At 43.7% G+C, this 24872-nt stretch overlaps 1 protein-coding gene across 5 annotated transcripts in view; it reads right to left on the bottom strand.

Annotated features, from left to right (window-relative positions):
- The window catches only part of Gfod2 (Gfo/Idh/MocA-like oxidoreductase domain containing 2), a 37326-nt gene that overhangs the window by 8417 nt on the left and 4037 nt on the right, over positions 1 to 24872 (bottom strand). For 2 of the 5 annotated variants that reach the window (XM_021632131.2, XM_060392063.1), the window contains exon 2: positions 3188 to 3531. The exons of 1 other annotated variant lie outside the window; for it this stretch is intronic. In XM_021632131.2, the coding sequence (XP_021487806.1) occupies positions 3188 to 3446 (259 nt within the window). In that variant the 5' untranslated portion in view covers positions 3447 to 3531. Of the gene's footprint in view, positions 1 to 3187; positions 3532 to 19017; positions 19175 to 20160; positions 20308 to 24872 lie in introns of those variants that run through there. 2 more of the 5 variants (XM_021632140.2, XM_060392062.1) reach the window with 2 other exon arrangements.

The following is a 24872-nucleotide window of genomic DNA, read 5'->3' as shown; positions in this document are numbered from 1 at the left end:
GGGAGGGAGAGAAAGGAAGAGAGAGAGAGAGAAAGAAAGAAAGAAAGAAAGAAAGAAAGAAAGAAAGAAAGAAAGAAAGAAAGAAAGAAAGAAAGAAAGAAAGAAAGAAAGGGAGGGAGAGGAAGGAAGGAAGGAAGGAAGGAAGGAAGGAAGGAAGGAAGGAAGGAAGGAAGGGCGGAAGCAGAGCAGGCTCTCACTCTTGCCTACAGGCTGTCTTCATTCTTTCCCAGTCACAGATCCATGTTAGTTCTCTGGCAACCAGTAAAATGGACTACATGGGTGGAAACTGTCAATGTCTTATTTACCCAGCATGCCCAGTATCAGTCATGGGCTTAACTTGAAGACTTATACTTTAGGGGTTCAAATGACCATATAATAAAATGTAGACTGCACAGCAGGAATGTGGGAGGCTTCCTAAGGAACTGGAGTTTTTGAGATTAAATTATCTAGCTCGGCCTGCTTGGACAGCAGTCTTTTGTTATCATAACAGACCATGAGAAAAGAATCAGTAAACAATGTGTATGTGACATATATATAGACATACATATTTAATTTTAGTTTTATTAACTTTATTATTTAACAAAAAAACTGTTTAAGTAAAACAAACACCAAAATTAACCAGAGCCAAAGTCTATACAGCTCAGTGAATTTTTATATAATTATAATAGCCATTCTGAAACTGTAGAACGTCACACTGAATTTTACAGTTTCATTACAGAATATACTTTTATGCACTTATCCATCACCAAATCTGCAAGACCCTTGGCAGAATCAGAACTAAGAACAACAATTAGCTTCTTCTCCTCTGTTATAACTCAGGCTGGGGAGCTGGCTCAGTGGTATTGGCTGCACATGCATGAGGACCTGAGTTTGGATTCCCAGCACCCATGTAAAACCAGGAGCAGTGACATGGATAATAACGTCAATGCTTAGGGTGGGGGGAGGGGAAACAGACAGGCATGTCCCAGGCGTTTACTGGCTGGCCAGTCTAGCTGGAAGGGCCAACTGTACATTCAGTGTCTTAAAAAACAAAAACAAAACAAACAAACAAACAAAAAACAACCTTGTGCTGGAGAGCTGATTCAGTGGCTAAGAGTACGTACTGCTCTTGCAGAAGACCCACGTTCAAGTTCCAGCACGATGGGTTTCCTGCAGGCACCTGCACTCACATGTGTCCCACAAAATTAGAAAGAAAATTACCCTACACCAACCTCTATATGTCACGAAGAGGTACATGCATTCCCACATCCAGTGTGCACAAGTGCACACCACAAACACAAAATCAACAAATACTCTAACGCAAAGGAAATGGATTTTGCCTATAGCCAAAGACAGAAAATACTGAAATTATTGTATCTTAACATTCCTGGGCTTCAATTCCATTTTTTTTTTCTTTTGACTGGGGACACAAGGGGTTGAACCAAAAGCTTCATGCACACTAGCTCTACCACTAAGCTACACCTCTAAGTCATGATTTAGAGGTGTCCTCAGATAGAGGAAAACTTTGAGGAGTCAGTTCATTCCCTCCACCATGTGGGCTGAGGGGATTAAACTTGCAGCCTTGGCAGCAAGCAACTTTACCTACTAGGCCATCTCACTGGCCCTCTTTTTTTTTTTTTAATACAATATTTCATGTATCCCATGTTGCCCTTAAACTCACTATAAAGTAAGAAACGATTCTGATCCTCTGGGCCTCCTGCCCCACCTCCTACTGCTGGGACTATAGATATATACCACACTTAGTTTCCTGTGGTTCTCAGGACTGATCCCTGGTTTTCATACATGCTAGGAAACACTCTACCAACCGAACTTCATCCCCAGCCCTTCCGTTTCCTAAAGGGCAACAAAGACATTACTGTGGGTCAGTGACCCTTCCTCCATAGTGTGCACCCAGAAAGCTGTCCAGACACAGTGGGGCCCGCTCTAGAGAGGCAGCAAGTCTGGGGTGCTTGAAAAATGAGTTCTCTCCTAGCTGACACCGCTTCTTTGGTGGAGCTGCACAGGGCGCGGAGTGACATTGGACAAGCTCACACAGCAGGCGCTAGACTGGACACTGCTCCGGGTACCCACGGGCCTCGCTGTTCTATTGCCTTATTACTTCTGAAGCCAGACAATATGGCTCTACTAACTGGCATGAGAAGGAAGTCTGATGAAAACATCAATCTGTGTCACGTGTCCTTACTCCTGCAAGTCTGTGTCAGTGGCGTGTCTCACATTCCTGTTTTTCACCCTCTATAACTTTTACATGCTTAACATATATCACAACCCAAGAAATACGCTTAGTTAAATGGAAGCGTCAGGTCATTGTGAAAACTTCTCACGTGCTCCAGGTCTAAAGGAGCTTAGACTATTCCAATAGCTACAGACTGAGCAACTGTCTTGTTTTCTTCCTATTCTAAAAAGATTGCAGTATATAGCTTAGAACCTTAATTAAAAACAAAAGAAACACAAAGAAAAGAGTGAGAGAGACAGATCCAATCATAGAAAAAAAAGGAGCCAGGAGCAGTGGTGCACGCATACACACACACAGAGACACAGACACACACAGACACACACACTGAAAAGAATCTGTCTATAGTTCACAGGCAAGATCAACTCACTAGGAACCTGAGGAACAGCTCACAGGGCCACCCCCAGGCAGGGCCAGAAGGTCCCCAGGCCCACAGTTTCCCAAGGGAATGGACATGTGAGCAGGCTGTCCCGTGGCTAGTGTCAGGAAAGCCAGAGCCTTCCTGCCGTCTGGCAATATGAGATTGCAGTTTGCCAGGAAGGGTGGTGCTCATTACAGTCAAGGGTTGACAAAGGACGGGAAACAGGAGCCTTTTACTTAACCTCCACTCCTTCCTGTGGTGCTGTGTGCTACAGCATGGCAGAACACACAAATCAATCACAACCACTGTCTTGGAGTCCAGGAAATGCTGACTCAACATTCAGTGCTACCATCTCTAGCTCCCTGATGGGCCAAGTTTCTGCTCAGATGGTTACTAGTGAACAGGGTGTAGAGAGGGTTGTACCCTTTCTTCCCTCTTTAGAGCTTTAAAAATCTCTAAGATGCCCTTCCCCAGCCCTGCACCAGTGATGTCCAGAGTACTACCACCTGCAGACACAGACAAAGAAGGACTGCCCGGGCCCAGGAGAGGACAGTGAGCCGTGGATGACTTCCCAGGGGATAACTGATGGTGCATACCTAGAGCTTTCACGGATATCTGCCGGGTGAGCGGAGGGGGGATGTTGATGCACACCAGGTCTACATCTTGATGCAGCAAGACATCATCGGTCCGGCTGGTGTAGAAGGTGATGTTCATCTCCTCGGCCAGCTGCTTTGCCTCCTCCTCCGTCTTTCCCCATAGGGCCTCCACGGTGAAACCCTCTGCCCTCAGCAGTGGGACTAGGACCCGGGCTGAGCTGCCAGTCCCAAACACGCCCACTCCTGGCAGCAACTTCATCCTGGCCTCTGCTCAACTGCTCACCTCCTTACAAGGGTCTCCAGAATGGAGCTGACCTTCCTGTAGTCCTGATCAAACATGGCTCCTAAAACAGAAAGGAACCAGTTAATGACAGTGATCACACTCTGAGGAGCCTACATTCTAAGGTAATTTGGAAGCAACAAGTTCTCTGCCCCCAAAGCATAAATGAAGTATTTTTCCAAAACAGAAAGCTGAAGGATCTTGTTCCTGGAACACTGGATGCCACACAGTCATCTACTAATCACAGAGAACACAAGCAAACGAATGAAAAGTGAGGTCAAATCCTTACTCTACTCAAGTTTCTGTATAACCCTAGTCAAGCTAATTTAGCCTTCAAGGCTTCAACCACAAAATAATGACTGATCTTTTAAACTTCCTTCTTCTAAAAAGTATTCATTTAATGTGTGTGTGTGTACCTCAGTATATGTCTGTGCATCACACACGTGTAGGAAACCATGGAGACCAGAAGAGGACATTAGATCTCCTGGGATTGGAATCACAGGCAGTTGTGAACCTCCATATGGATGCTGGGAACTGAAACCAGGTCCTCTGCAAGAGCAGTAGTGCTCTTAACCACTGAGCCATTTCTCCAGCCCCTGAAGTTCTTTCTTGGCTGTGAACATTTACTGGCTTCGTGATACGACAACAGGAAAGGGTAGGAAGAAAAGAGCAGCGTCCGAGGAAAAAGGAAGCAGCAGCTACAGCAGCACTTTGGAGACATGTATTTGGATGGAGGTTGGGGGAGTTTAATGGTAGAACGCTTGCCCTGCATACGTGGGTTCAAAAAACAAAAGCAAGCAAACAAACCAACACAACAACAACAACTACAAAACAAACCAAAAGAAACTGTTCTCCTTTTCTTTTTTTGTAAATAGATATTCACCATGGAGCACTTAAAAATCCAAGGAAGTAGCAGTGTGCATGTGAGGCCGGCCTGCACAATATGAGTCTATCTTATTATACAGACTGAAAAAAACATAAAGAAAAAAGAAAAAAAGAAAAAGGAAGCCAGGCATGGTGACACATACCTGTAATCCCAGCACTTGGGAGGCAGAGGCAGGAGGATCTCTGTGAGTTCAAGGCCAGCCTGATTTACATACTGAATTCCAGGACAGCCAGGGGTATGCGAGACCCCGTCTTAACAAAACAAAACAAAACAAAACGACTGAAAAACCAGGCTAGCTAATACAAGTGGTGGGTTAGACAGATAGCCCTGGGTCTACCAAAACCATGAGGGAGAGGGTCCTCAACCACCCACCTGAAAGACTCACCACACACTCAGTGAAGAGGAGGAGATACTGTTCATGGGGCTGCTTGCAGCTGTACTATCATGTACTAAGACACTATGCCAGTGTCTTTTTGTCAACCACAAATGAGCATGGCATAGGCAGCTGGCAATTCCAGATCCTTTGAGATTTCTTGTTTTATTTGTTTGTGTGTATGCCATTAGGATATTTATCTACTTACAGACAGGGTCTTGTGTATCCTAGGGTGGTCTCAACCTATGAACCACACCTGGTTTTCGGTGCTAGGGACTGAATCAAGGGCTTCACCTTGATTCAAACAAAGCTCTCTACTAGCAGAAGTGCGTTCTCAGCCCTGTTTTGTGCTATCTTTTATATCCATCATGGATATGGAGCCTGGCTGGCCCCTGTACACTACTATTGGGATTTTGTCTTATCCTATTTATTCACATTAAACAAGGTCTCACTGTGAAGGCCTGCTTGCCTGGAACTCACTATGTAGACCAGCCTGGCCTCAGATGTACAGAGATCCACCTGCCTTTGCCCTTAGTGTTGGGGCTAAAAGGATGAGCCACTATGCCTGGCTCTGTAGACCATTAATTACTAAAAGCCAGGGATGTGCATACCATCTCTAAAATTATTCCCAGGACACGCTTCCTTCTATTTTACACTGTACTCCTAACTACTCTAGTCATACATGGTATATGTATGTGGTGTTATTTGTGTATATAATTCACTGTATATATATGTGTGTATAATTTATTGTACATATATACATGTACACCTATACACATAATTTGTTTTTTAAAATTTGAAACAGGGCTTGTTTGTGTAGTTCTGGCTGTCTTGGAACCTCATTTATAAACCAGGCTGGCAGCTGGGTGTGATGGGGCGCACCTTCAATCCCAGCACTCAGGAGGCAAAGGCAGGCAGATCTCTGTGAATTCAAGGCGATTGGGGTATACAAATCAAGTCAGGGACAGCCAGGACTACGAAGAGAAACCCTATCTCAAAACAAATAAAACCAGGCTAGCTTTGAAGCTTTGAACTCAGAGATCTACCAGCCTCTCCCACCCAATGCTGGGATTAAAGACGAGCCCTGCCACTGCCCAGCGTTAGATATATTCTTAAGCATTGGTGATGTAAAACAACAAAAAGGCTTAGATTTTTAATGCCACTGTTCTACTTACACTGACTCAAGGGCAGCTTCATTAACACCCTTAACGGGGCCTCTGAGGAGACCAAATGGCATGACGCTAAGCAAGCAAGATGACTAGGTATTTCCTGCGTAAGCAGGGACAGCTAGTTTTCCTGGTTTATTTTGGTTGTCACTCTTTCTCACCCCTAAATTTCCAGCTCTTTGTCATAATAACTTTTGCATATGCCTTTCACATTGTCCCTGAAGATCTAAGCATATCATTGGCCTCGCCAAGCTCACAAGAATTCCAATCATCACATGCTGGTCAGGAATGCAGAGTAAAAGTACTAGGTGATGGGGAAGGCAGCACAGAGGTTTGAAGCATGGGTTCAAATCCTGACTCTGTCACTTACCAGATGGGTGGCCTGCAGTAGGTCACTTTCTTTCTCTCCATCCTACTCTCCCCTTCCCTCCCTTTGCTTCTCTAAGATGCTGTTTCCTACTACATAGCCTAGAACTCACTCTGTAACTCAGGTAACTCAACTCAAACTCACAGCAAAGTGCCTGTCTCAGCTTTCCTGGAGCTGTGATCACTACCCAGCTAACCCCATTATTTTGTGTGCTAACTAAACATTTTTAAAAATAGAAAATGGGCCAGGGGCAGTGGCGCATGCCTGTGTTAACAGCACTCGGGGAGGCAGAGGCAGGCCGATCTCTTTGAGCTCCAGGCCAGACTGGTCTACAAAGTGAATTCAAAAGAGCTAAAGCTACATAGAGAAACCTTGTCTCAAAAACCAAAACCAAACCAAAACACACACACACATACACACACACACACACACACACACACACACACACACACACGGAAATAAATAAATAAAAGAGAAAAAGGATTTGTTGTCAGGTCTGAGTAGACAAAAGTCTTTCTTCTACCAGTGACTTGTCAGTAAGAAAACAAGCAATAGTGAAATACAGGAAACTGTTGAGATTCATCATTTTTTCTTTGCTGGTTTTTAAAGGAAAGAAGGGCTTACTTCGGCTTACAGTTCTAGAGGATAGTCATTGTGGCATAAGACAAGCTGCAGGAGGTAGCTGGTCACAGGTAGTCCACACTTGAGAGGCAGAAAGCAGTGGTAGGCCATGCCCATGAACTGAGAAAGAAAGATCCCTGGGGTTGCCTGGTCAGCGAGTCCAGCTGAATCAGAAAGTTTCAGGCCCAGTGACATGCTCTTCTCTCAAAAGAATTAAGGTAGAAGGGTTGGGAGATGGCTCGGTGGTTAAAGCACTTGTTACACATGTAGAATTCAGTCTACTGAACCAATATTAAGCACCGGATGGGCATGCCTACTTACCTGTAATTCTAGGCTTGGAAGGTGGAGACAGGATCTCCAGAGTAAGCTGACTACCTAAACTAGACATATCAGGGAGTTCTGGGTTTGACTGAGAGACCTGCTTCAAAGCACCCACCCACATACATACGGAAAAAGAAGAAAAAGCAAAAGGTGGAGGGGCAGTTGAGATGGCTCAGCCCTTACTGCTAAGCCTGAAGACCGGAGTTTGATCCCTGGAACTCATACTGTAGAAGGTAAAAACCAATTCCCACTCATTGTCCTCGACCTCCACACTGGAGTCATGGCATATGCATACCTATACATATGTACATATGTGTTGTCTTAGTTAGGATTACTATTGCTGTGATGAAACAAACATCATGACCAAAGCAACCTGGGAAGGAAAGGGTTTATTTCACTCGCAGCACCACATAACAGTTCTTTATCAAAAGCGGTGAGAGCAGGAACTCAAGCAGGGAAAGAACCTGGAGGCAGGAGCTGATGCAGAGGCTATAGAGGGCGCTGCTTACTGGCTTGCTTCTCACGGCTTGCTCAGCCTGCTTTCCTATAGGACCCAGAACCAATAGCCCAGGGATGACACCACCCACAACGGGCTGGGTCCTCCCCCATCACTTATTAATTAAGAAAATGACCTACAGGCTTGCCCACAGCCCAATCTTATAGAGGCATTTTCTTTTCTTTTCTTTTCTTTTTTTTTTTTTTTTTTCTTTTTGGTTTTTACAGACAGGGTTTCTCTGGTAGCCTTGGCTGTCCTGGACTCTCTTTGTAGAGCAGACTAGTCTCACAGAGATCTGCCTGCCTCTGCTTTCCTGAGCACTGTGCCCAACTGGAGGCATTTTCTTAATTGAGGTTTGCAGGCATAAAGTTAGTGTGTGATTCAAATGACAATTTCTGTACCTCCCATATCTGGTTGTAATCCTTGTTCTGAGAATCTCTTGTCTCAATGTTTGTAAACACTGCTCCCCAATTGTCCCCTGATATGCCAAAAAAGCAGCTTACAGCCAAATGCTGAGCATGGGAGAGAACAGGGCTGGATTTCTTACCAGCTGGGGGAGGAAGAGTTAGAGGAGGAAGTAGGGGATTGAGACATGGGAGAGGTCCAGGAGACATCAGGAGAGAGAGCTGGAACAAGAAAAGCTACAAAGTGCAAGTATCTTTGGGATGTATTTTGGGAGGAAGCCAAATTAGCTTACAGGGTTAAGAATAGAATAACTGATCAGTTACTGGGTTGTGAAGCTTATTATTAAACAAATATATAGAGTCTCAATTCTTTGGGTGATTGCTGGGTTAAAAGAGAAACTGAGAAACAGTTTTATAAAAATAACTTTAATAGAGGTTTCCTTCTCTCAGATGATTTTAGCTTGGGTTAAGCTGACATAAAAACTAGTATATGTGTGCACATACACATGCAAAATATTAAAAATACACACACATATGTATGTATGTATGTCTGGGCGGTGGTGGCCTTTAGGCTCAGCACTCAGGAGGCAGAGGTAAGCAGATCTCTGAGTTCGAGGCTAGCCTGGTACTGAGGGTTTTTTGTTTGTCTGTTTTTAAGGTTTTGTTTGTAATGAAACTGCATAGCTCTCCAGTGTGAACTTTTTAGATGATGAAGTTGTACTGCAATATCAAAGGATTGGGCTCACCTTTATTACTAGCCAGCAGAAGGCTTCCTGATCAAGAACAAGTCCATTCCATTGCCTGCTCCAGTGTCAATCCAAATACTGGTTTTTCAATGACCCTCAAAAAAGCTGTCTGCCCTTATAAAACTTGCCTTATAAAAGTTTAGGGGCAGGCTGGAGAGGTGACTCAGTGGTTAAGAGCACTGTCTGCTCTTCCATGGGACCCGGGTTTAATTCCCAGCACCACATGGCAGCTCACAACTGTCTGTACTGCCAATTCCAAGAGATCTGACAGCTTCATACTAATGCACATAAAATGAAATTAAGTAAATTATTAAAAAAAAAAAAACTATAGGGACAATGGCCTCTTTGCCCACTGCCCACTCTCCTCTCGGGAATATTTGGCTCTGCAATGATTTCTTTTTATTTCTCTGTAATAAAAGCCTGTATTCAATACTATATTCTGTATTTTATCTGAATCCTTATAGTGAAGATCAAGAGGACCAGGGAAGGAAGTAAGGGGAATCCAGACAAAGACCTCAGTGGTAATACTGATAATTCTGCTTGGCCAGTTTTAAGTAGTCTTAATGTAGGTCTTATTACGAAAGATATTTGGAGCCAGGAGATAAACACAAAGCCATCCTTTGGGATCACAAGAGACATGACCAAATTATTCCCACTACCTCACTTGACACTGAGCCAATTGATAGGTACATGAGTGAGATTATGCCAGGTCATCAGGTTCCATTTGAACTGACTTACACCAGACCACCCCAAAAGCATAAAGATTGAACATCTGTCTTAAGTTCTTAGATTTTTGAGGCTATTTGTTACACCATAAGAAGTTACCTGAGACACTTCTTTATGGACTGAACTCCTACAACGTGCATACGCTCCGCCCATTGTCCAGCCTGTTCTGGTCTGTTTCCTGGTTTATTGATAGCCTGATTGAAGGGGAGGCCCCACAGCTACACACAAGCTCTGTTCTTGCTGCACATTCCACTTTCTATTAAACAGCTTAAATTCCTTCTGTTTTTGTCAGTCTTGGAGACTGAACTTGGGGTTTCACCCATACTGAATGTTCTACCAGCCTACACTTTTTTGTAGTGATGAGGTGCCAATTCATGGCTTTATACATGCCAGCAAGTAAATTACATCTGTAGTCTTTTTTCCCCTCAATTTTTGCAGATTTATTTTATGTGTATGAATGTTGTGTCTACATGTTGTATACCAGATGCCTGGTGCCCGCAGAGGTCAGAAGAGGGAGTTAGATCCCCTGGAACTGGAGTTACAGATGAATGTGAGGTGCTATGTGGGTGCTGTGACTTGAACCCAGGTTCTCTGCAAGAACAGCCAGTGCTCTTAACAGCTGAGCTGTCTCTCTAGTCCTAGAACAGTGAAGGTTAAAAAAAGGCTTGGTATAATACTTGCTTATCTGCAAGAGGCTAGGCTCAGCTCTGCACAGAGCAAAAGAGTGGCAGTCCCAAAGTGTGCAGAGGAGTGGGCCACGTGAAAACCTCATATATTTATGATGGAGACAGAAAACAATACAACCACTTAAGAAACTGACAGGTTTTGTTTGTTTTTCTGTTTATTTGAGACAAAGTCTCTCTACATAGCCTGAGCTGTCCTGAAACTCACTCTATAGATCAGGCTGGCCTTCAACTCAAAAGAAATCTGCCTGCTTCTGCCTCCTGAGTTCTCAGATTAAAGGTTTGTGCCACCATATCCAGCTAAATTGACAGTTTTAGAGAATAAATATGTACATATGTTAGTCCAACTACAGCATTTCTGTCCATAGATAAATACCTAAGAAATAAAAACTTATGACCACTAAAAATGTATACAAATGTTCACAATCAACTTAAACTGGAAACAAACCCAAATGCTTATCAATAGGAGAATGGAGAAACAAATGGTGGGACTGTGATATAATGGAATGCACTAAAGCAGTAAAAATGAATTAACTATTAATACATACAACATGTATGGACCTTAAAAACATTATGTTGACTGAAAGCTGCCAGGCACACCCATTAAACCCATACTTGTCGAATTCTGGTCATCTGAGGAAGAGACCGACAAACCTTACAGTGACAGTCTCCCAGTTCCACTGGTGGTTGATGAGGTTAGAGTGAATTAACCAGGAAAGAACACAGGGAAACATGCTGAAGCCCTACACAGCCATGTCCACTTCTTTTTATAAATTTATTTTTATTGGTGTTTTGTCTGTGTGTGTGTGTATGTGAGGGTATTGGATCCTGAAGTTACAGATAGTTGTGAGCTGCCATGTGCTGTGAATTGAACCCAGGTCCTCTGGAGGAGCAGTCAGTGCTCTTAACCACTGAGCCATCTCTCCAGCCCCAGCCATGTCTGTTTCTTAAGATTCTACAGTAGTTACATGGTGATATATTTCATTGTCAAAACTCATCAAATTGAGTATTTGGGATCTGTGAATTATTCCTTGACTTTCACTTTTAACATTTTTTGATACAAGACTTTCACTTTTAACATTTTTTGATACAAGACCTCACTATGCAGCTCACACTTGCCTCAAACTGGGCACAACAGGCCTCGGTTTCAATCCCGGTGCTGCTGTACCTGGCTCCAATCTTTATTGTTGGCCTTCATAAGCAGGTGTCTAAGGGCACAGAGCAACCTGCTCACACTCTGCAATTTCAGGTGCAATCAAGCTGAACAGGCATGGAATTAAAAATTAACTCCTAGAGAGCAAAGAAAATGCCATGGAAGCCAACTCTAGCTAACGCTGTACATCACCGCGGAGACAAGAGCCAACAGAACAGGTTTCCTGAGGAAGTGACTTCCAGCTAAGAACCAGTATCTGGGCATCACAAGTTCAGGTGACACAGTCATTAGAATAAAGCCCCCAGGTCAGCACGGAGGTAGACCCTCAACCTTATTTTAAAGCAGCTGTGACATTAGCTGAGCTCATTATAAGCTGTTTTGGGTGTTTTTGTATAAAATGACACCTGTCATTTATGCAAACAGATTCACTAAAACACACTTATCAAGCACCAGCCACAGGTCAGGACTGAGCAGAGAACAAGATACACTGGTGAACAAAACCAGACATGGCATCTGCTCTTGTGCAGCTGAGCAGGAGTGGAGTGACACATGATTACATAAGGGAAACCTGAGGTACATGCTATAAACACAACAGGGTACAGCAGGGTAAAGACTGGTGCCACAAAAAGGGTTGAAAAAGGAAGAAAGGAAGGAAGGAAGGAAGGAAGGAAGGAAGGAAGGAAGGACACTGATGATATATATGTAATACATTTTAAGTTCCAAATGAGAAAGGTACCATCTACAACTTGAGGTTGAACATGATGAAACCTCTGATCTTGGTAGTCCAGTAAGGAAACAAGCATAGCAATTTAATACCATTAAAATAGCAGATTCAAGCCGGGCACAGTGGTGTATGCCTTTATTTCCCTGCACGAAGCAGCAGAGGTAGGCCAGTTTCTGTGAGTTCCAGGCCAGCCTGGTCTACACAGTGAAACTGTCCAAAAAAATAAAAAAATAATAATGAAAAGGAAAAAAAAAGGCTAGTTTGGGGGTGGAGAAGATGGTTCAGTGGTTAAAGCTCCTGCCATGCAACCATGAGGACCTGGACCTAAGCTCAGATCCCCAGAACCCACATAAAGCCAGACTTAGAAGTACTAAAATCCTAGAACTCCTATAGGGGTACAGGAGACAGAGACAGGAGAACCCCAGAAGTTTGTGGGCCAACTAACCTGACATTTCTAATAGTGAACAAAGACCCTGTCTCTGAGCAAGGTGGAAGACAGAACCAATACTAGAGGTTGTCCTCTGACCTCAATGTTGTGCACAGGCGCACAGGCGCGCGCGCGCGCGCGCGCACGCGCGCACAGCTGCGCAGCCTAACCTTTTAGGTGAGTTCCAGGTCAGTGAGAGATCCTGTCTCAAAAGGCCCTGAAGAAATGAGCCCTACCCTACGTACACTACCAGTCTACTTCTTGCTTAGGAGGGAAGCCACTTTGGGGGAGCATGTAGCTCAGCAGCAGAACATGTGCCCCTCCCAAAAAGCTTCCCTCGCCAAAGCAACCCAAGGCTCCACACAATCACACATCTTCAATTTAAGATGGGCCTGAAAGAGGTGAATCAAAAAGGCAAAGTGTTCTGAACCCTGAACTGCAATTAAATAATACATAATAAATACCACACGTTCAGCCAGACAGATAAAGCCTACACTTACCTGGTATTTGTCACATGCAATTAAAATATTGCTAAATACAGGTCAATTCTCATGTCCTAGATCTGTCTGCAACATCTGGTGGTCTTTCCCACCTTCCTTGACACAGTTTTCTTTTCTTGGCTCCTAGAACATAAATGCCTCCTGATCTTGCTTCTATTTCTCTGGCCACTTCTCAGATCCTTTTGCTAGTTTCTCCTGATAACCCATGTAACTACCACAGCTCAGACCCATTCCTCTTTTCTATTTATACTCGCTTGGTGAGTCTACCAAGTCTCTGATTTGAAATACCATCTGTTCCCTAGTGACTCCTAAAGTCATTCCCTAGATCCTTTCATTTGAGGTCCAGACTAGTATAATCAACTACCTATCTGACAGCTCCACTTGGATGCTTAATATGCATCTGAAACTTCAAATGTTCAAAACAAAACGTTTCCATTCCTCCCATAGTCGCTTCACTGAAATTGGTTAACACAAATGTTCCAATACCTCAAGCCAAAACCCTGGAGTTATCTTTGCTTCCTTCTCACACTTGATATCTGATCCATCAACAAATCTTTTGCCAACTCTGCGTTCTGACTTCACCCTGAATCCAAGTGCTTTTCATGTTCTGTCGCCATCGCCTAAGTTCTGACCATTATTCCCTCCCACATTACTGCAACAGCCTAACTGGTTGCCAGCTTCTGATCTGTCTCCCCATACCACACCCCCAATCTACTCACACAGCACCAAGAGTGACCTGATTAAAGTGTAATTCCGATCAAATTGCTTGGCCAAAGGCTTTCGCATGTGGAATAAGAACAAAATTCTTCCACTGACCTACAAAGCCCTACACGATGTGTCTGCAGCCCTCCTACTAGCAACTTTCCCTTTCTGACCTTACACACCAAGCCAGACACAATGGTTCACTGCTGTATGTATCTCAAACATGGCAGCTTTACTCCTGTCTCAGGACCAGTACACTTGAGATGCGCTCTATTATAAAGAAATCCACTTAACTCCCCTTCCTTTCAAGTCTTTACTTAAATATATATATATTTTTTCTTTCTATTTTATTTCTTTAGCATTGGGGAACTGGCCCTAAAAAGCCTCATGTATGATAAGGCCAGTGTTCTATCAGTGATTTCCCAAGATTTTAAATATAGTCCTATGGGCTGGAGAGATGGCTCAGTGGTTAAGAGCACTGTCTGCTCTTCCAAGGGACCCTGGTTCAATTCTCAGCAACCACATGGCAGCTCACAACTGTCTGTAACACCAATTCCAAAGGACCTGGTACCTTTGCACTAATGCACGTAGAACAAAATAAAATAAACACAGTCCTACAAGAACAGGTTTATGGTTATATTGTTGTTTTACCTGCCAACCTGCTAGAATTTGTGCTTCCTGGGAACAGGTAATTTGAGAGGCTTGGAGAGTTCTATTTTTTCTAATATTTTTAATCACTGATGCCTAGTATATAATAATGCTTAATAAATATTTTCTGGGGAGAAAAAAAAAAGAAAGATTTTAGACCTTGTTTCCACATAACCAAGAAACCAAGACATGTTTATTGAGCTAATAAAAACTCTACACAGAGGGCTGGAGAAATGGTTTACTGGTGAAGAACACTTGCAGAGGGCCTGGGTTCAAATCCTAGCATACACATGCTAGCTTACATCTAGCTGTCTGTAACTCTAGTTCCAGGGGACCTGACTATGCCCTCTTTTGACTTCCCAGGGCACCAAGCATGCACAGGGTAGACATACATTCATGCATGCATATATATAAAATGAATAAATGTAGTCACATATGGTGGTGTACCACTTTAATCCCAGTAATCAGGAAACAGAGGCATGAGGATCATTGTGAGTTCAAGAGGCTAGCCAGGGTTACATTGAGATCTTGCCTCAAAATAAACAAAACAACATCAAAACCCACGTAAAAACTAAGTAAATCTAAAACATGTTTAGAGATAGGCATTGTGGTTCATCCCTGTAATCACAGCACTTGAAAAGCTAAGGCAGGAGAATTCTGAGTCCCAGGCCAACCTAAGTTACATATTGAGACGTTATCTAAAATTAAAGACAAATAAAAAAAAAAGCTATATGTAATTCAGTAGGGTCTTGGAATATGTATCCAAATGTAGTTAATAAATATCTAGCTACAAAATAAGATATGAGGCTGATTCTCAGTTGGTGGAGTACCTGAGTTGCATTTGGAAAACACTGGTTGGATTCCTACCTAACACTGCAGGCAGGTGTGGAGACTTAATCCTAGAGTTTAGGAGGTAGAGACATAAGACTCAGTAGTTCAAAGTCACACTTGCCAACACAGTGAGTTCTAGGTCAGCCTGGATTCCAGGAGAGCCTGACTTTAAAAAGAGGGCGAAACTGAGAAGTGGTGGCACAGGCCTTTAATCCCAGCACTTGGGAGGCAGAGGCAGTCGAATCTCTGTGAGTTAGAGGCCAGCCTGATCTACAAAGAGAGTTCCAGGACAGTTAGGGCTGTTAAACAGAGAAACTCTGTCTCAAATACAAAAAAACAAAAACAAACAAACAAAAAGAAAAAGTGTGTGGGGGAAGAGAAGGAGGAAAAGAGGAAGGAAGAGGGAAAGAGAGGGAAAGGCAGAGTTTCAAGGCACATGCCCCTCTAGGAAAGAAATTTCCAGTTAGGCATGGCAGTTCATTCCTGTCACCTAAATAGTGCCATGATAAATCTCAAGAAAAACAAGGAGATGGCCCAGTCAGTAAAGTATTTACTACATAACCATGAGGGACCCCAATACCCATGTAAAAAGCAGGGGGAAGGGTACCACTAGGTCCCTCTGCTAATCCCACCCCTAAAGAACCAGAAACTGGAAGATTCTTGGGGCTTCCCAGCCAGCTAGTCCAGCCAAATTTGTGAAATCCAAGTTCAGTGAGAGACCTTGTCTCAAAAAATAAGGTGAAGAGTAAATGAGGGAGCATGTTATCAATCTCTCACCTCCGTACAAACATGTGTGAGCACACATAACACACGCACACCACCACCACGTTTATGTCATTAGGTCATTAGCTTGAGTAGTCTGGAACAGAATCTGGTTTAGTGGTTCAGGAAAGCCAACAATCACCAGATGACAGCAAACTCTCACCACAGAATACTGTATGTCAAAGTTTGGAGGATCACAGTACACAGCATGGAGGCTGTGTTCAGTAAATGCCGCAGACCAATATAATTATTATTATACAGTACTCTGTACTGCATGTGTGTCTGCAGGCCAGAAAGAGGGCACCAGATCTCATTACAGATGGTTGTGAGCCACCAAGTGGTGGCTAGGAATTGAACACAGGACCTTTGGAAGAACAGCCAGTGCTCTTAACCTCTGAGCCATCTCTCCAGCCCTCGACACACACCAATATAAAAGGAAAGAGAGCAACAGTGGACCCAAACAAATGCTAGCGACTCAACCTTAACCAGTTTAGAAGGAACTTGGCAACAATGAAGGCTCACTGTCCCCACCCTGCCTTAACTCCCCTGCCTAAGGGAAGTTAAGCACCCCTAGGATAAGCCCCACGTTTCCTGACAGTGCTCACAGCACAGCGACTCAGTGGGCAGGACACTTCCCATCTCTCTACCTTCCCAGGCTAGCCACTTACTTCAGCAGGCTCCTTCAGTTCTTTGAGGCTTTGGTCTATGCCATTCACTCGGCCTGGAAATTTCTAACTCCTGGCTAACTCCTCAGAACGGTTAGTTCTGCACGTGAGCATGGGCAGCACTCCCTTGGAGAGCCTGTGTCCTTGGCTAGAGCAAGCGATTCAGTTCAGTGTTCCCACAGCAACCTGACCTCAGCTGTCTCAGTGCTCACATGTCAACTATGTAGCATCTGTCAGGGTGGCAGGACAGGGCTTCTCTCACACACCACTGCCCCTCCAAAACACAGCACAGCATCTGACAGAGTAGAGGTTGCAGAATGACTCAGTCACTGAATAAACACAGGAATGAATGGATGGGAGAATGGATTAATTAAATCAGGTCCGAGCCAGTGAGGATGCCACACTGATTAGAAGCTTTTAATTTCTTCTGTGTCTTTCTGATTTTAGATAAGTGATTATTTTAAAGTCTTACGAGTGTGCCTCACAGTGGTACACACCTGAAATCCCAGCACTCAGGGAGGCAGAGGCAGGTGGATTGCTGCGAGTTCAAAGACAGACTGGTTTACAAAGTGATTCAGGACAGCCAAGGCTACAGAGAGAAACCCTGTCTTGAAAAACAAAACAAACAAACAAACAAAACAAAAAACTTAAGAGTATAAACTGGGCTGGCAAGATGGCTCAGCAGGTGACACTGCTTGTCGCCAAGGCTGACAACCTGAGCTCAGTCTCTGCGGCCCAGATGGCCAAAGGGGAAAATTGACTCTAACAAATTGTTTTCTGACCACCATATAAAAATGTGGCATGTGTACATACACATGCACAGTAAAAAAATATATTCAATAAAAATAATTAGAGGCCTATGTTTTTTAAAAGAGTGTAAACTACCTGAAGTTTAATCTCACTTAATACTACTATGGAATTCTCACACTAAGGAATGACATGATTTATCACCCAGCCAAAAAAGAATTTTCAACATAGCATAATTCTTGAGGACAGAAAAAGAGCTTAAAAAAAAGTACAAATGTGTAGCTCAGTGGTACAACTCATGTTTACATGTGATAAGACTGAGCTCAATCCTCAGTACCAATATAGACAGAAAAATAAAAAACACAAAATATATAAAGGCTACTTTTTGTTTTGCAAAAACCAGAAACCTGTTGGATACCATTTGACTTTTAGCAGCAGTCATATGCCAGAATTTAATTAGGAGTGCAACTCTGACTGTTCCCTAGCCTTTCTTGTAACCCCTCTCAGTCCAGAATTGAGCCAGTATGGCAGACAGGCTAACAAGACTTAAACCGTAGGGCTGAATTCAGAGAACAAAGATAGCCACACCTCATTATCAGAGCTGGGGCTAGGGAAAAACAGCCAAGGGACTAGCTACAGTGCGGTCACAAGTCCCCGACAGCCCATTGGTTCTTAGCCTGAAACACTACGATGAATGGCTCCAGAGAGACGGGGGAATGCTTTTTCACCTGCAATTATGCCCTGACTGAAAACCAAGAGATGGAGCTGGCCCATGTGCTGCAGACCTGTAGTCCAGCCCTTTGGAGGCTGAGGCAAGAGGATCACCGAGTTTTAGGTCACTCAGCCTTGGCCACACACAAACTCACAGAGATCCACCTGCCTCTGCCTTCCCGAGTGCTGGGATTACGGTGCCCAGTTTTGACCAGACTTTTAAAAAAAGAAGCAGGGTGTGGTGGCACATGCCCTTAATCCCAGCATTTGGGATACAAAGGCAGGCAGAGTTTTTGAGTTTGAGACTAGCCAGGACAACAGAGAGACCCTGCCAAGCATGTCTGAGTTCAGTCTCTCGGACTCACATGGTGGAAAGAAAAGACACTCACTATAAGCTGTCCTCTCACCACCACCACAATATACAGACACACAAATAGACACAGACACACACACGCACACACATGTAAAAACAAAAAACAGAAAAGCAAAGAGGAAGGAAGGGGTAAGGAAAGGGAGAGGAGTGCAAAAAAACAGAAAAGGGAAAGGAGGGGAGAGGAGGGAACAGGTAATGATTCTTCCCAGTTTGTTTCGGTAAATACTACTCAATTGAAGATCGCATACACTGACTCTGCCACTGTCTGTCACATACTTCCGCCTTTCCACTGGGAGTAAAACCAAAAGCAGGACAAGGAAAAGAGGCACTATCCCTCAGCTCCACTAGCTGACAGGGCAGTCAATGGCTAGGCGGCCGCCACGGGTCAAAGCAGAGGCATGAGCTCTCCAGCACTCATCTGCACTCAGGACCAGTGGCTAGCCTGATGACCTATGCTGTGAAGTACAACTGCCATATGCACAAAAGGGCCAGCCAAATGGGCCAGCAAGGAGACGTACCCCCACAGATGAATTTAGTGCTGGGTTACAGAGCTTCAGCTGATAATAAGAGCACTCTTCGGCCAGCTCTATCAGATCTTCATTGGTTTTTGTTTGTTTTTTATTTCTCGAGTGGTGTTTTGCTGCATCCTTGTTTTGTGTGAGGATGTTGGAGTCCCTGGAATTAGAGTTATAAACAGCATTGAGCTGCCATGTGGATGCTGGGACTTGAACCTGGGTCCTCTGGAAGAACAGCCAGTGCTCTTAACCCCTGAGCCATCTTTTCAGTCTGTCTGTTTCCTTCAAGTTACATTTATCTGTCTGTCTGTCTGTCTGTCTGTCTGTCTACCTACCTACCTACCTACCTACCTATGTATCTATTTGGTATGCACACTTGAAGAGGACAGAGGACAACTTGCAGGAGTTGGATATCTTCTACTATGTATGTACTAAGGTTGTCAGGCTAGTAACAAGTGTCTTTACCCACTGAGCCTTCTAACTGGCTCTTTAAAATATATCCATAATGAGCTGGGCACGGTGGCAAATGACTGTAATCCCAGCACTCAGGAGACAAAGGTAGGAGAAATGCCAGGAGCCTGAGGCCAGGTGGGGCTACATAACAACTACCTATCAGACCAGCTTGGACAATTGAGTAAGTTCCTATGTTGCTTGCTTGCACGCACGCATGCATGCACGCACGCATGCACACACACCCTATGACATGGCAACTGTAACCCCATCTCTCAGGAGGTGGAGGCAAGTAGGTCAAAAGTTCATCAAAAACTGGCTACACAGCAAATATGAGGGCAGTTTGGTAAAAGGCACTTACTAAAAAAAAAGAAAGAGAGAAAGAAACTTTTTTCTGATATTGCTTCAATAGTGGGTACCAGACTGATACCAACTTACAAACACTCTCAGCCCTTTCTCTCCAGGCAATTTAATCTAATCCCTCGACTTTCTCATGATTTCCATGAAGACATTCCTAACCTCCAGCCCCTGACTAAGCAGCTTCTTCTAAGGGTCTGCTGGAAATTCCCACTGGCTGACTACCAGCTTCCTCCAACCGGAATTCCTCCTTCCCTCAAGCCTGAAGCTCCTCCCTATGCCCCACTCCCAGCCCACCAACACACAGTCACTAGAGTTCTTTCCTCATTCATTTCCTACCATTTTTAATCACAGGGAATCAGGCATCATGCCAGGACTTGAGGCACACGGGAGTGATTCAAACAGGCCATGTCCCTGGATCTCAGTATCCATTTCTTGCTTGTTGCTGGCTGATCAGAGACTGATGTGACCTGGGAATCGGGCTGTGGCAAGCCACGTGGTAACAAACAATGGTTTCTCTTTAAGGCACCGAGGGCAAACTCTCCAACAATGCACTTGTCTTTCCAACCCTAGACACAGAATGTTACACAGTTTGGCTTTTACTTGTAGTGCCAAGAACAAAGCGAATTTTTTTTTAAAGATTTATTTATTTATTTATTATGTATACAGAGTTCTGCCTGCATGTACACCTGCACACTAGAAGAGGGCACCAGATCTCATTATAGATGGTTGTGAGCTACCATGTGGTTGCTGAAAATTGAACTCAGGACCGCTGAGTTCAGCACTGAGTTCACTCAGTGCTCTTAACCTCTGAGCCATCTCTCCAGCCCACAAAGTGAATTTTTTTATTTGAGAATGGTTTTCAATGGACAAACTAACTGACATAGCCTTGAGGTTTTCACCTTTTTTGTTTTTGTTTTTAAGACAAAAATCAAGATAAATAGCTTTGAGCTCACTATGTAGATGAAGCTGGCCTTGAACTCACAGAGATCCTCCTACCTCCTTCCAAATCGCTGAAATTATAGGCACGAGCCACCATGTCCACTTCTGGTGCTTTTGTATGCAGAAATCTGCTCACCAGGGCCAGCAGCTCAGTGGGTAAGGGCTCTCACCCCCAGGCTTACAGATCTGAGTTGAGTCCCCAGAACCAGCCTGTAGGAGAGAACAGGGCCAAAGGCTGACTGTGGTGCTTCTTAGCACTAAAGCACATGCTGGCCTCCAGGTCTGCACTCTCCTCATCCAGCCCCTACTCTCCAGCCATGCTCACTCTCTTCCGTCTTCCTCTCTTGACCCCTAGCTCCCTTTTTTTCCTCCTCTCTTATACCACCTCCCCTTTCTCTCATGGCCACGTCCAGTCTGCTGGCCACATTCAGTTTCCTACTTTCCCTCCCTGATCTGGACTCTTCCAGAAGCCTCTGGCTATACTCCTCCTCATAGTTATAATATAAATCTTCCTCTCAACTATACCTTGGAGTGGTCATGTCCCTAGTTTCCACATCTGGTGCTGAAACCCTCAGTTTATACAGGAAGCAAACTCAAACAAGCTGTCCTGTGACCTCCACAGTAGCACTGTGACAAACACATGCCCAGGGGCATACATACACAAGGAAGTAAATAAAGATCTAGCCAGGGACTGGAGAGATGGCTCAGTGGTTAAGAGCACTGTCTGCTCTTCCAGAGGTCCTGAGTTCAATTCCCAGCAACCACATGGTGTCTCAAATCATCCATAATGAGATCTGGTGCCCTCTACTTGCAGGCAGAGTACTGTATGAAAAAAAAAAATCTTAAAAAAAAAAAGTCTAGCCAGGAGCAGTGGCACATGTATGTGATCCTAGCACTCAGGGAGGCAGAAGCAGACAGATCTCTGTGAGTTCAAGGCCAGCCTAGTCTACAGAGCAAGTCCAGAACAGTCAAGGCTATACAAAAAAACCCTGTCTCCAAAAAAAGAAAAAAAAAGAAGAAGAAGAAAAGAAAAATCTGCTTTCTAGCTAGACCATAACTGTGTAACTATGCTTGGATCTATCCTCTAGCTCTTAAATGTAAGATGTAAACTGATGTAGTCACTTTTTTTTTTTTTTGACACATCACCCTTTTTTTCTTTTGTTGCTATGTAATGAAGGGGCCAGCTGTAAAATAAAGGTTATATACAGATGTGCCTAACTAAAATTACTTATTCATTTAAGTATTTAGAATTTTCTATTCCTGTTTATTTTACCTTATTGTTTTTGTTTTTTGAGACAGGGTTTCTCTATACAGCAGCGCTGTTGTCTTGGACTCACTTTGTAGACCAGGATGGCCTCAAACTCCTCAAACTCACAAAGATCCACCTGTCTCTGCCTCCCGAGTGCTGGGATTAAAGGCTCCAGCCACCAGGCCTGGCTTTCTATTCCTGTCTAAACCATGTGCTGTCCATTATCGAGACTCTACACTCTTTCAGGACAAAAACTGTGTTTTCAGTATCAAGCAGAATCTAAGTCCCTGAAAATTCATACTTCTATATACATATCGCAGATAACATTCCTTTATAGTCCGGTATTGAAATGCATTTAAATGTTCTCTGGATAGCAACCAATATAGTAGGGATATTAAGCATTGAAAAAAGATAAACTAATTTTAAAATAAACAGCACGTGTGTTGACTTGTTTTATGGCAACTCAACACAGGCTTGAGAGATGGGAACCTCTACTGAGAAAAATGCCTTCATACAAAAAAAATAAATAAACAAAAAACAAGCCTTAGGGCATTTTCTTAATTAATGACTGTGTGAGAGGAACAAGTCCATTGTGGGTGGAGCCACCCTGGCTGGTGGTCCTGAATTCTGTAAGAAAGCAGGCTGAGCAAGCCAGTAAGGAGCACCCCTTCATGGCCTCTGCAACAGGTCCTGCCTCCAGGTTCCTGCCCTGCGTGAGTTCCTGTCCTGGCTTCCTTGGCTTATGAATAGTGATGTGGAAGCATAAGTCAAAGAAACCCTTTCTCCCCAAGTTGCTTTTGTTCATGGTATTTCATCACAGCAATAGCGACCCTAACTAAGACAGCACGACCAAGATTAAGCCCAGCAAGATATCTCAGCAAACCAGAGCTTGTTATATAAGCCTTATGACCTGAGTTCAATTCCTACCCAATAAAGGTAGAAGGAGAGAATTGACTCCCAAAAAGCTGTCTCTGACTTCCACATGCCATAACATCTGTGCCCATACAGGACCATCACCCCCCCCCCCCATGTTTAAATACAACAAATCCTTTTGAAAGTAGCACCATATAAGAAAATAGTATATTAATTTATTTACTCCACAGCCCACATACACAGGCTGGGTGTCCTGAACACCCCATTCAGCATTATAAATGCAAAAAGGCTAAAAAAAAAAACAGGAACGACAGCTGACCCCTTCTCTCTGAAAATCAACAGATACCTAGCAGGTCATATGTACCAACTCACAGGCTCCTAGAGACACTCCCAAATGGGCTCCCCTCAGAGATAACCATTCCTAGCATGTGTCACACGGGGCTGCAGAAATCACTGATAACATGGACTGTACCCCGTTGGAATACAGTCTGCCAGTAAGAAGCAACGAGGTGGCGGGATGGTACAGCTCAGTGAGAAAGCCCTTGCCTCATACGCACAATGCCCCGTACTCCTGAAGACCAAAACAACAAAGTCCAAAATAGAAGATCCGCGCTGGGCAGGGGTGGCACACAGCTTTAATCTCAGCTTGGGAGGCAGAGGCAGGCAGATCTCTGTGAGTTCAAAGGCAGACTGATCTACAGAGAGGGCCACATGATCTACATGACAGCCAGGCTGTTATAAAAACCAAAAGAAAAAAAAAGTTGTTTCGTTTTAAATGGTCTTTGATTTATCTCTTAACTTTGGCAAATTCAAGAGGATTTTTTCCTTTTTCAGTGGTCCCAGGGGTAATCCCCAGGACTTGTACACATTAGGCAAATGCCCTATGTCTCTGAACTACGACATTCCCAGACCCTTTTCACTTTTAATTTCGATACAGGGTCTTGCCAAAGTCCAGGTTGGCTCTGAACTCACCCTGGAGTCCACACAGGCCTTTAATTTGTAATTCTCTTGCCTCAACCTTCCGCTTGGGATTACAACCCCACATATACCTGTTCTGTTCTTTTAGTCACATTCTTAAAATACAAAAGAAATCGAGAGAGGAGAGGTGGGAATATACCTTAGTGGGATCACACTTGCCAAGTGTGATGAGGCTCTAGGTACAGTGCAACCACAAGAGAAATAAATGAATGAAATAAAAGAAGACTTAAAATATACATTTTTAAATAATCTGGATTTTACCTTCAACCACTATAAACTGTTTTGTTTTGCGCAGGGTACTGAACCCAGGAATTTACACATATGTAGAAAAACACTCTACTATTGAGCCACATGCCCCAGCTTACTTTTTAAGTTAATACAAAACAGAGTTTGAAGCCAGCCTGGTCTACAGAGTGAGTTCCTGGACAGCTAAGGCTAGACAAAGAAACCTTATCTCAACAAACAAACAAACGAACAAACAGAAGACAAAACTGAGTCTTTCTGTAGGGCAAGTGCAATCCTTTTATTATACTACATACAAATTCTCAACAATACCAAAATCTCTGATTCAATTTCTCCCAAATGTTTTCTGGCTCCATTGGTGGCTCTACCTAAAAATCATCCCATTATGAATTTGCACAAGTGAATTTCCAAGAACTTGAAAGGCAAAAAGGACATTTCTCCTGTCCAATTAGCAGTACCTGATTCCCCTGTTTTCTTTATTCTTTCTCTTTTAATTTTGTGCCCCCATCCCACCCCTTTCTGAGACAGAGTCCCATTATGTAGCTCTGCCTGTCACAAAAATCCACCTGCCTCTGCTTCCCAAGTGCTGGAATTAAAGGCGTGAGATTAAATGTCAGGCCTGGCTAATTCCTGTTTTCTAAACACTAACCTCTGTATCTCAGACTCATTTTATCAGAGGTCACTGCATGCCCTCTTCATTTCTCATACAGGAAAACCAGAAAGTCGGTTCAGTGAAAGTAGACTCTGCAGTATTACTGGCTTATCT

The sequence above is a fragment of the Meriones unguiculatus genome, chromosome 10 (assembly GCF_030254825.1).
Source record: "Meriones unguiculatus strain TT.TT164.6M chromosome 10, Bangor_MerUng_6.1, whole genome shotgun sequence".
NCBI lineage: Eukaryota > Metazoa > Chordata > Mammalia > Rodentia > Muridae > Meriones > Meriones unguiculatus.
Note: the sequence above shows the minus strand (reverse complement) of the source record. Positions and strands in the feature narration are given on the sequence as shown.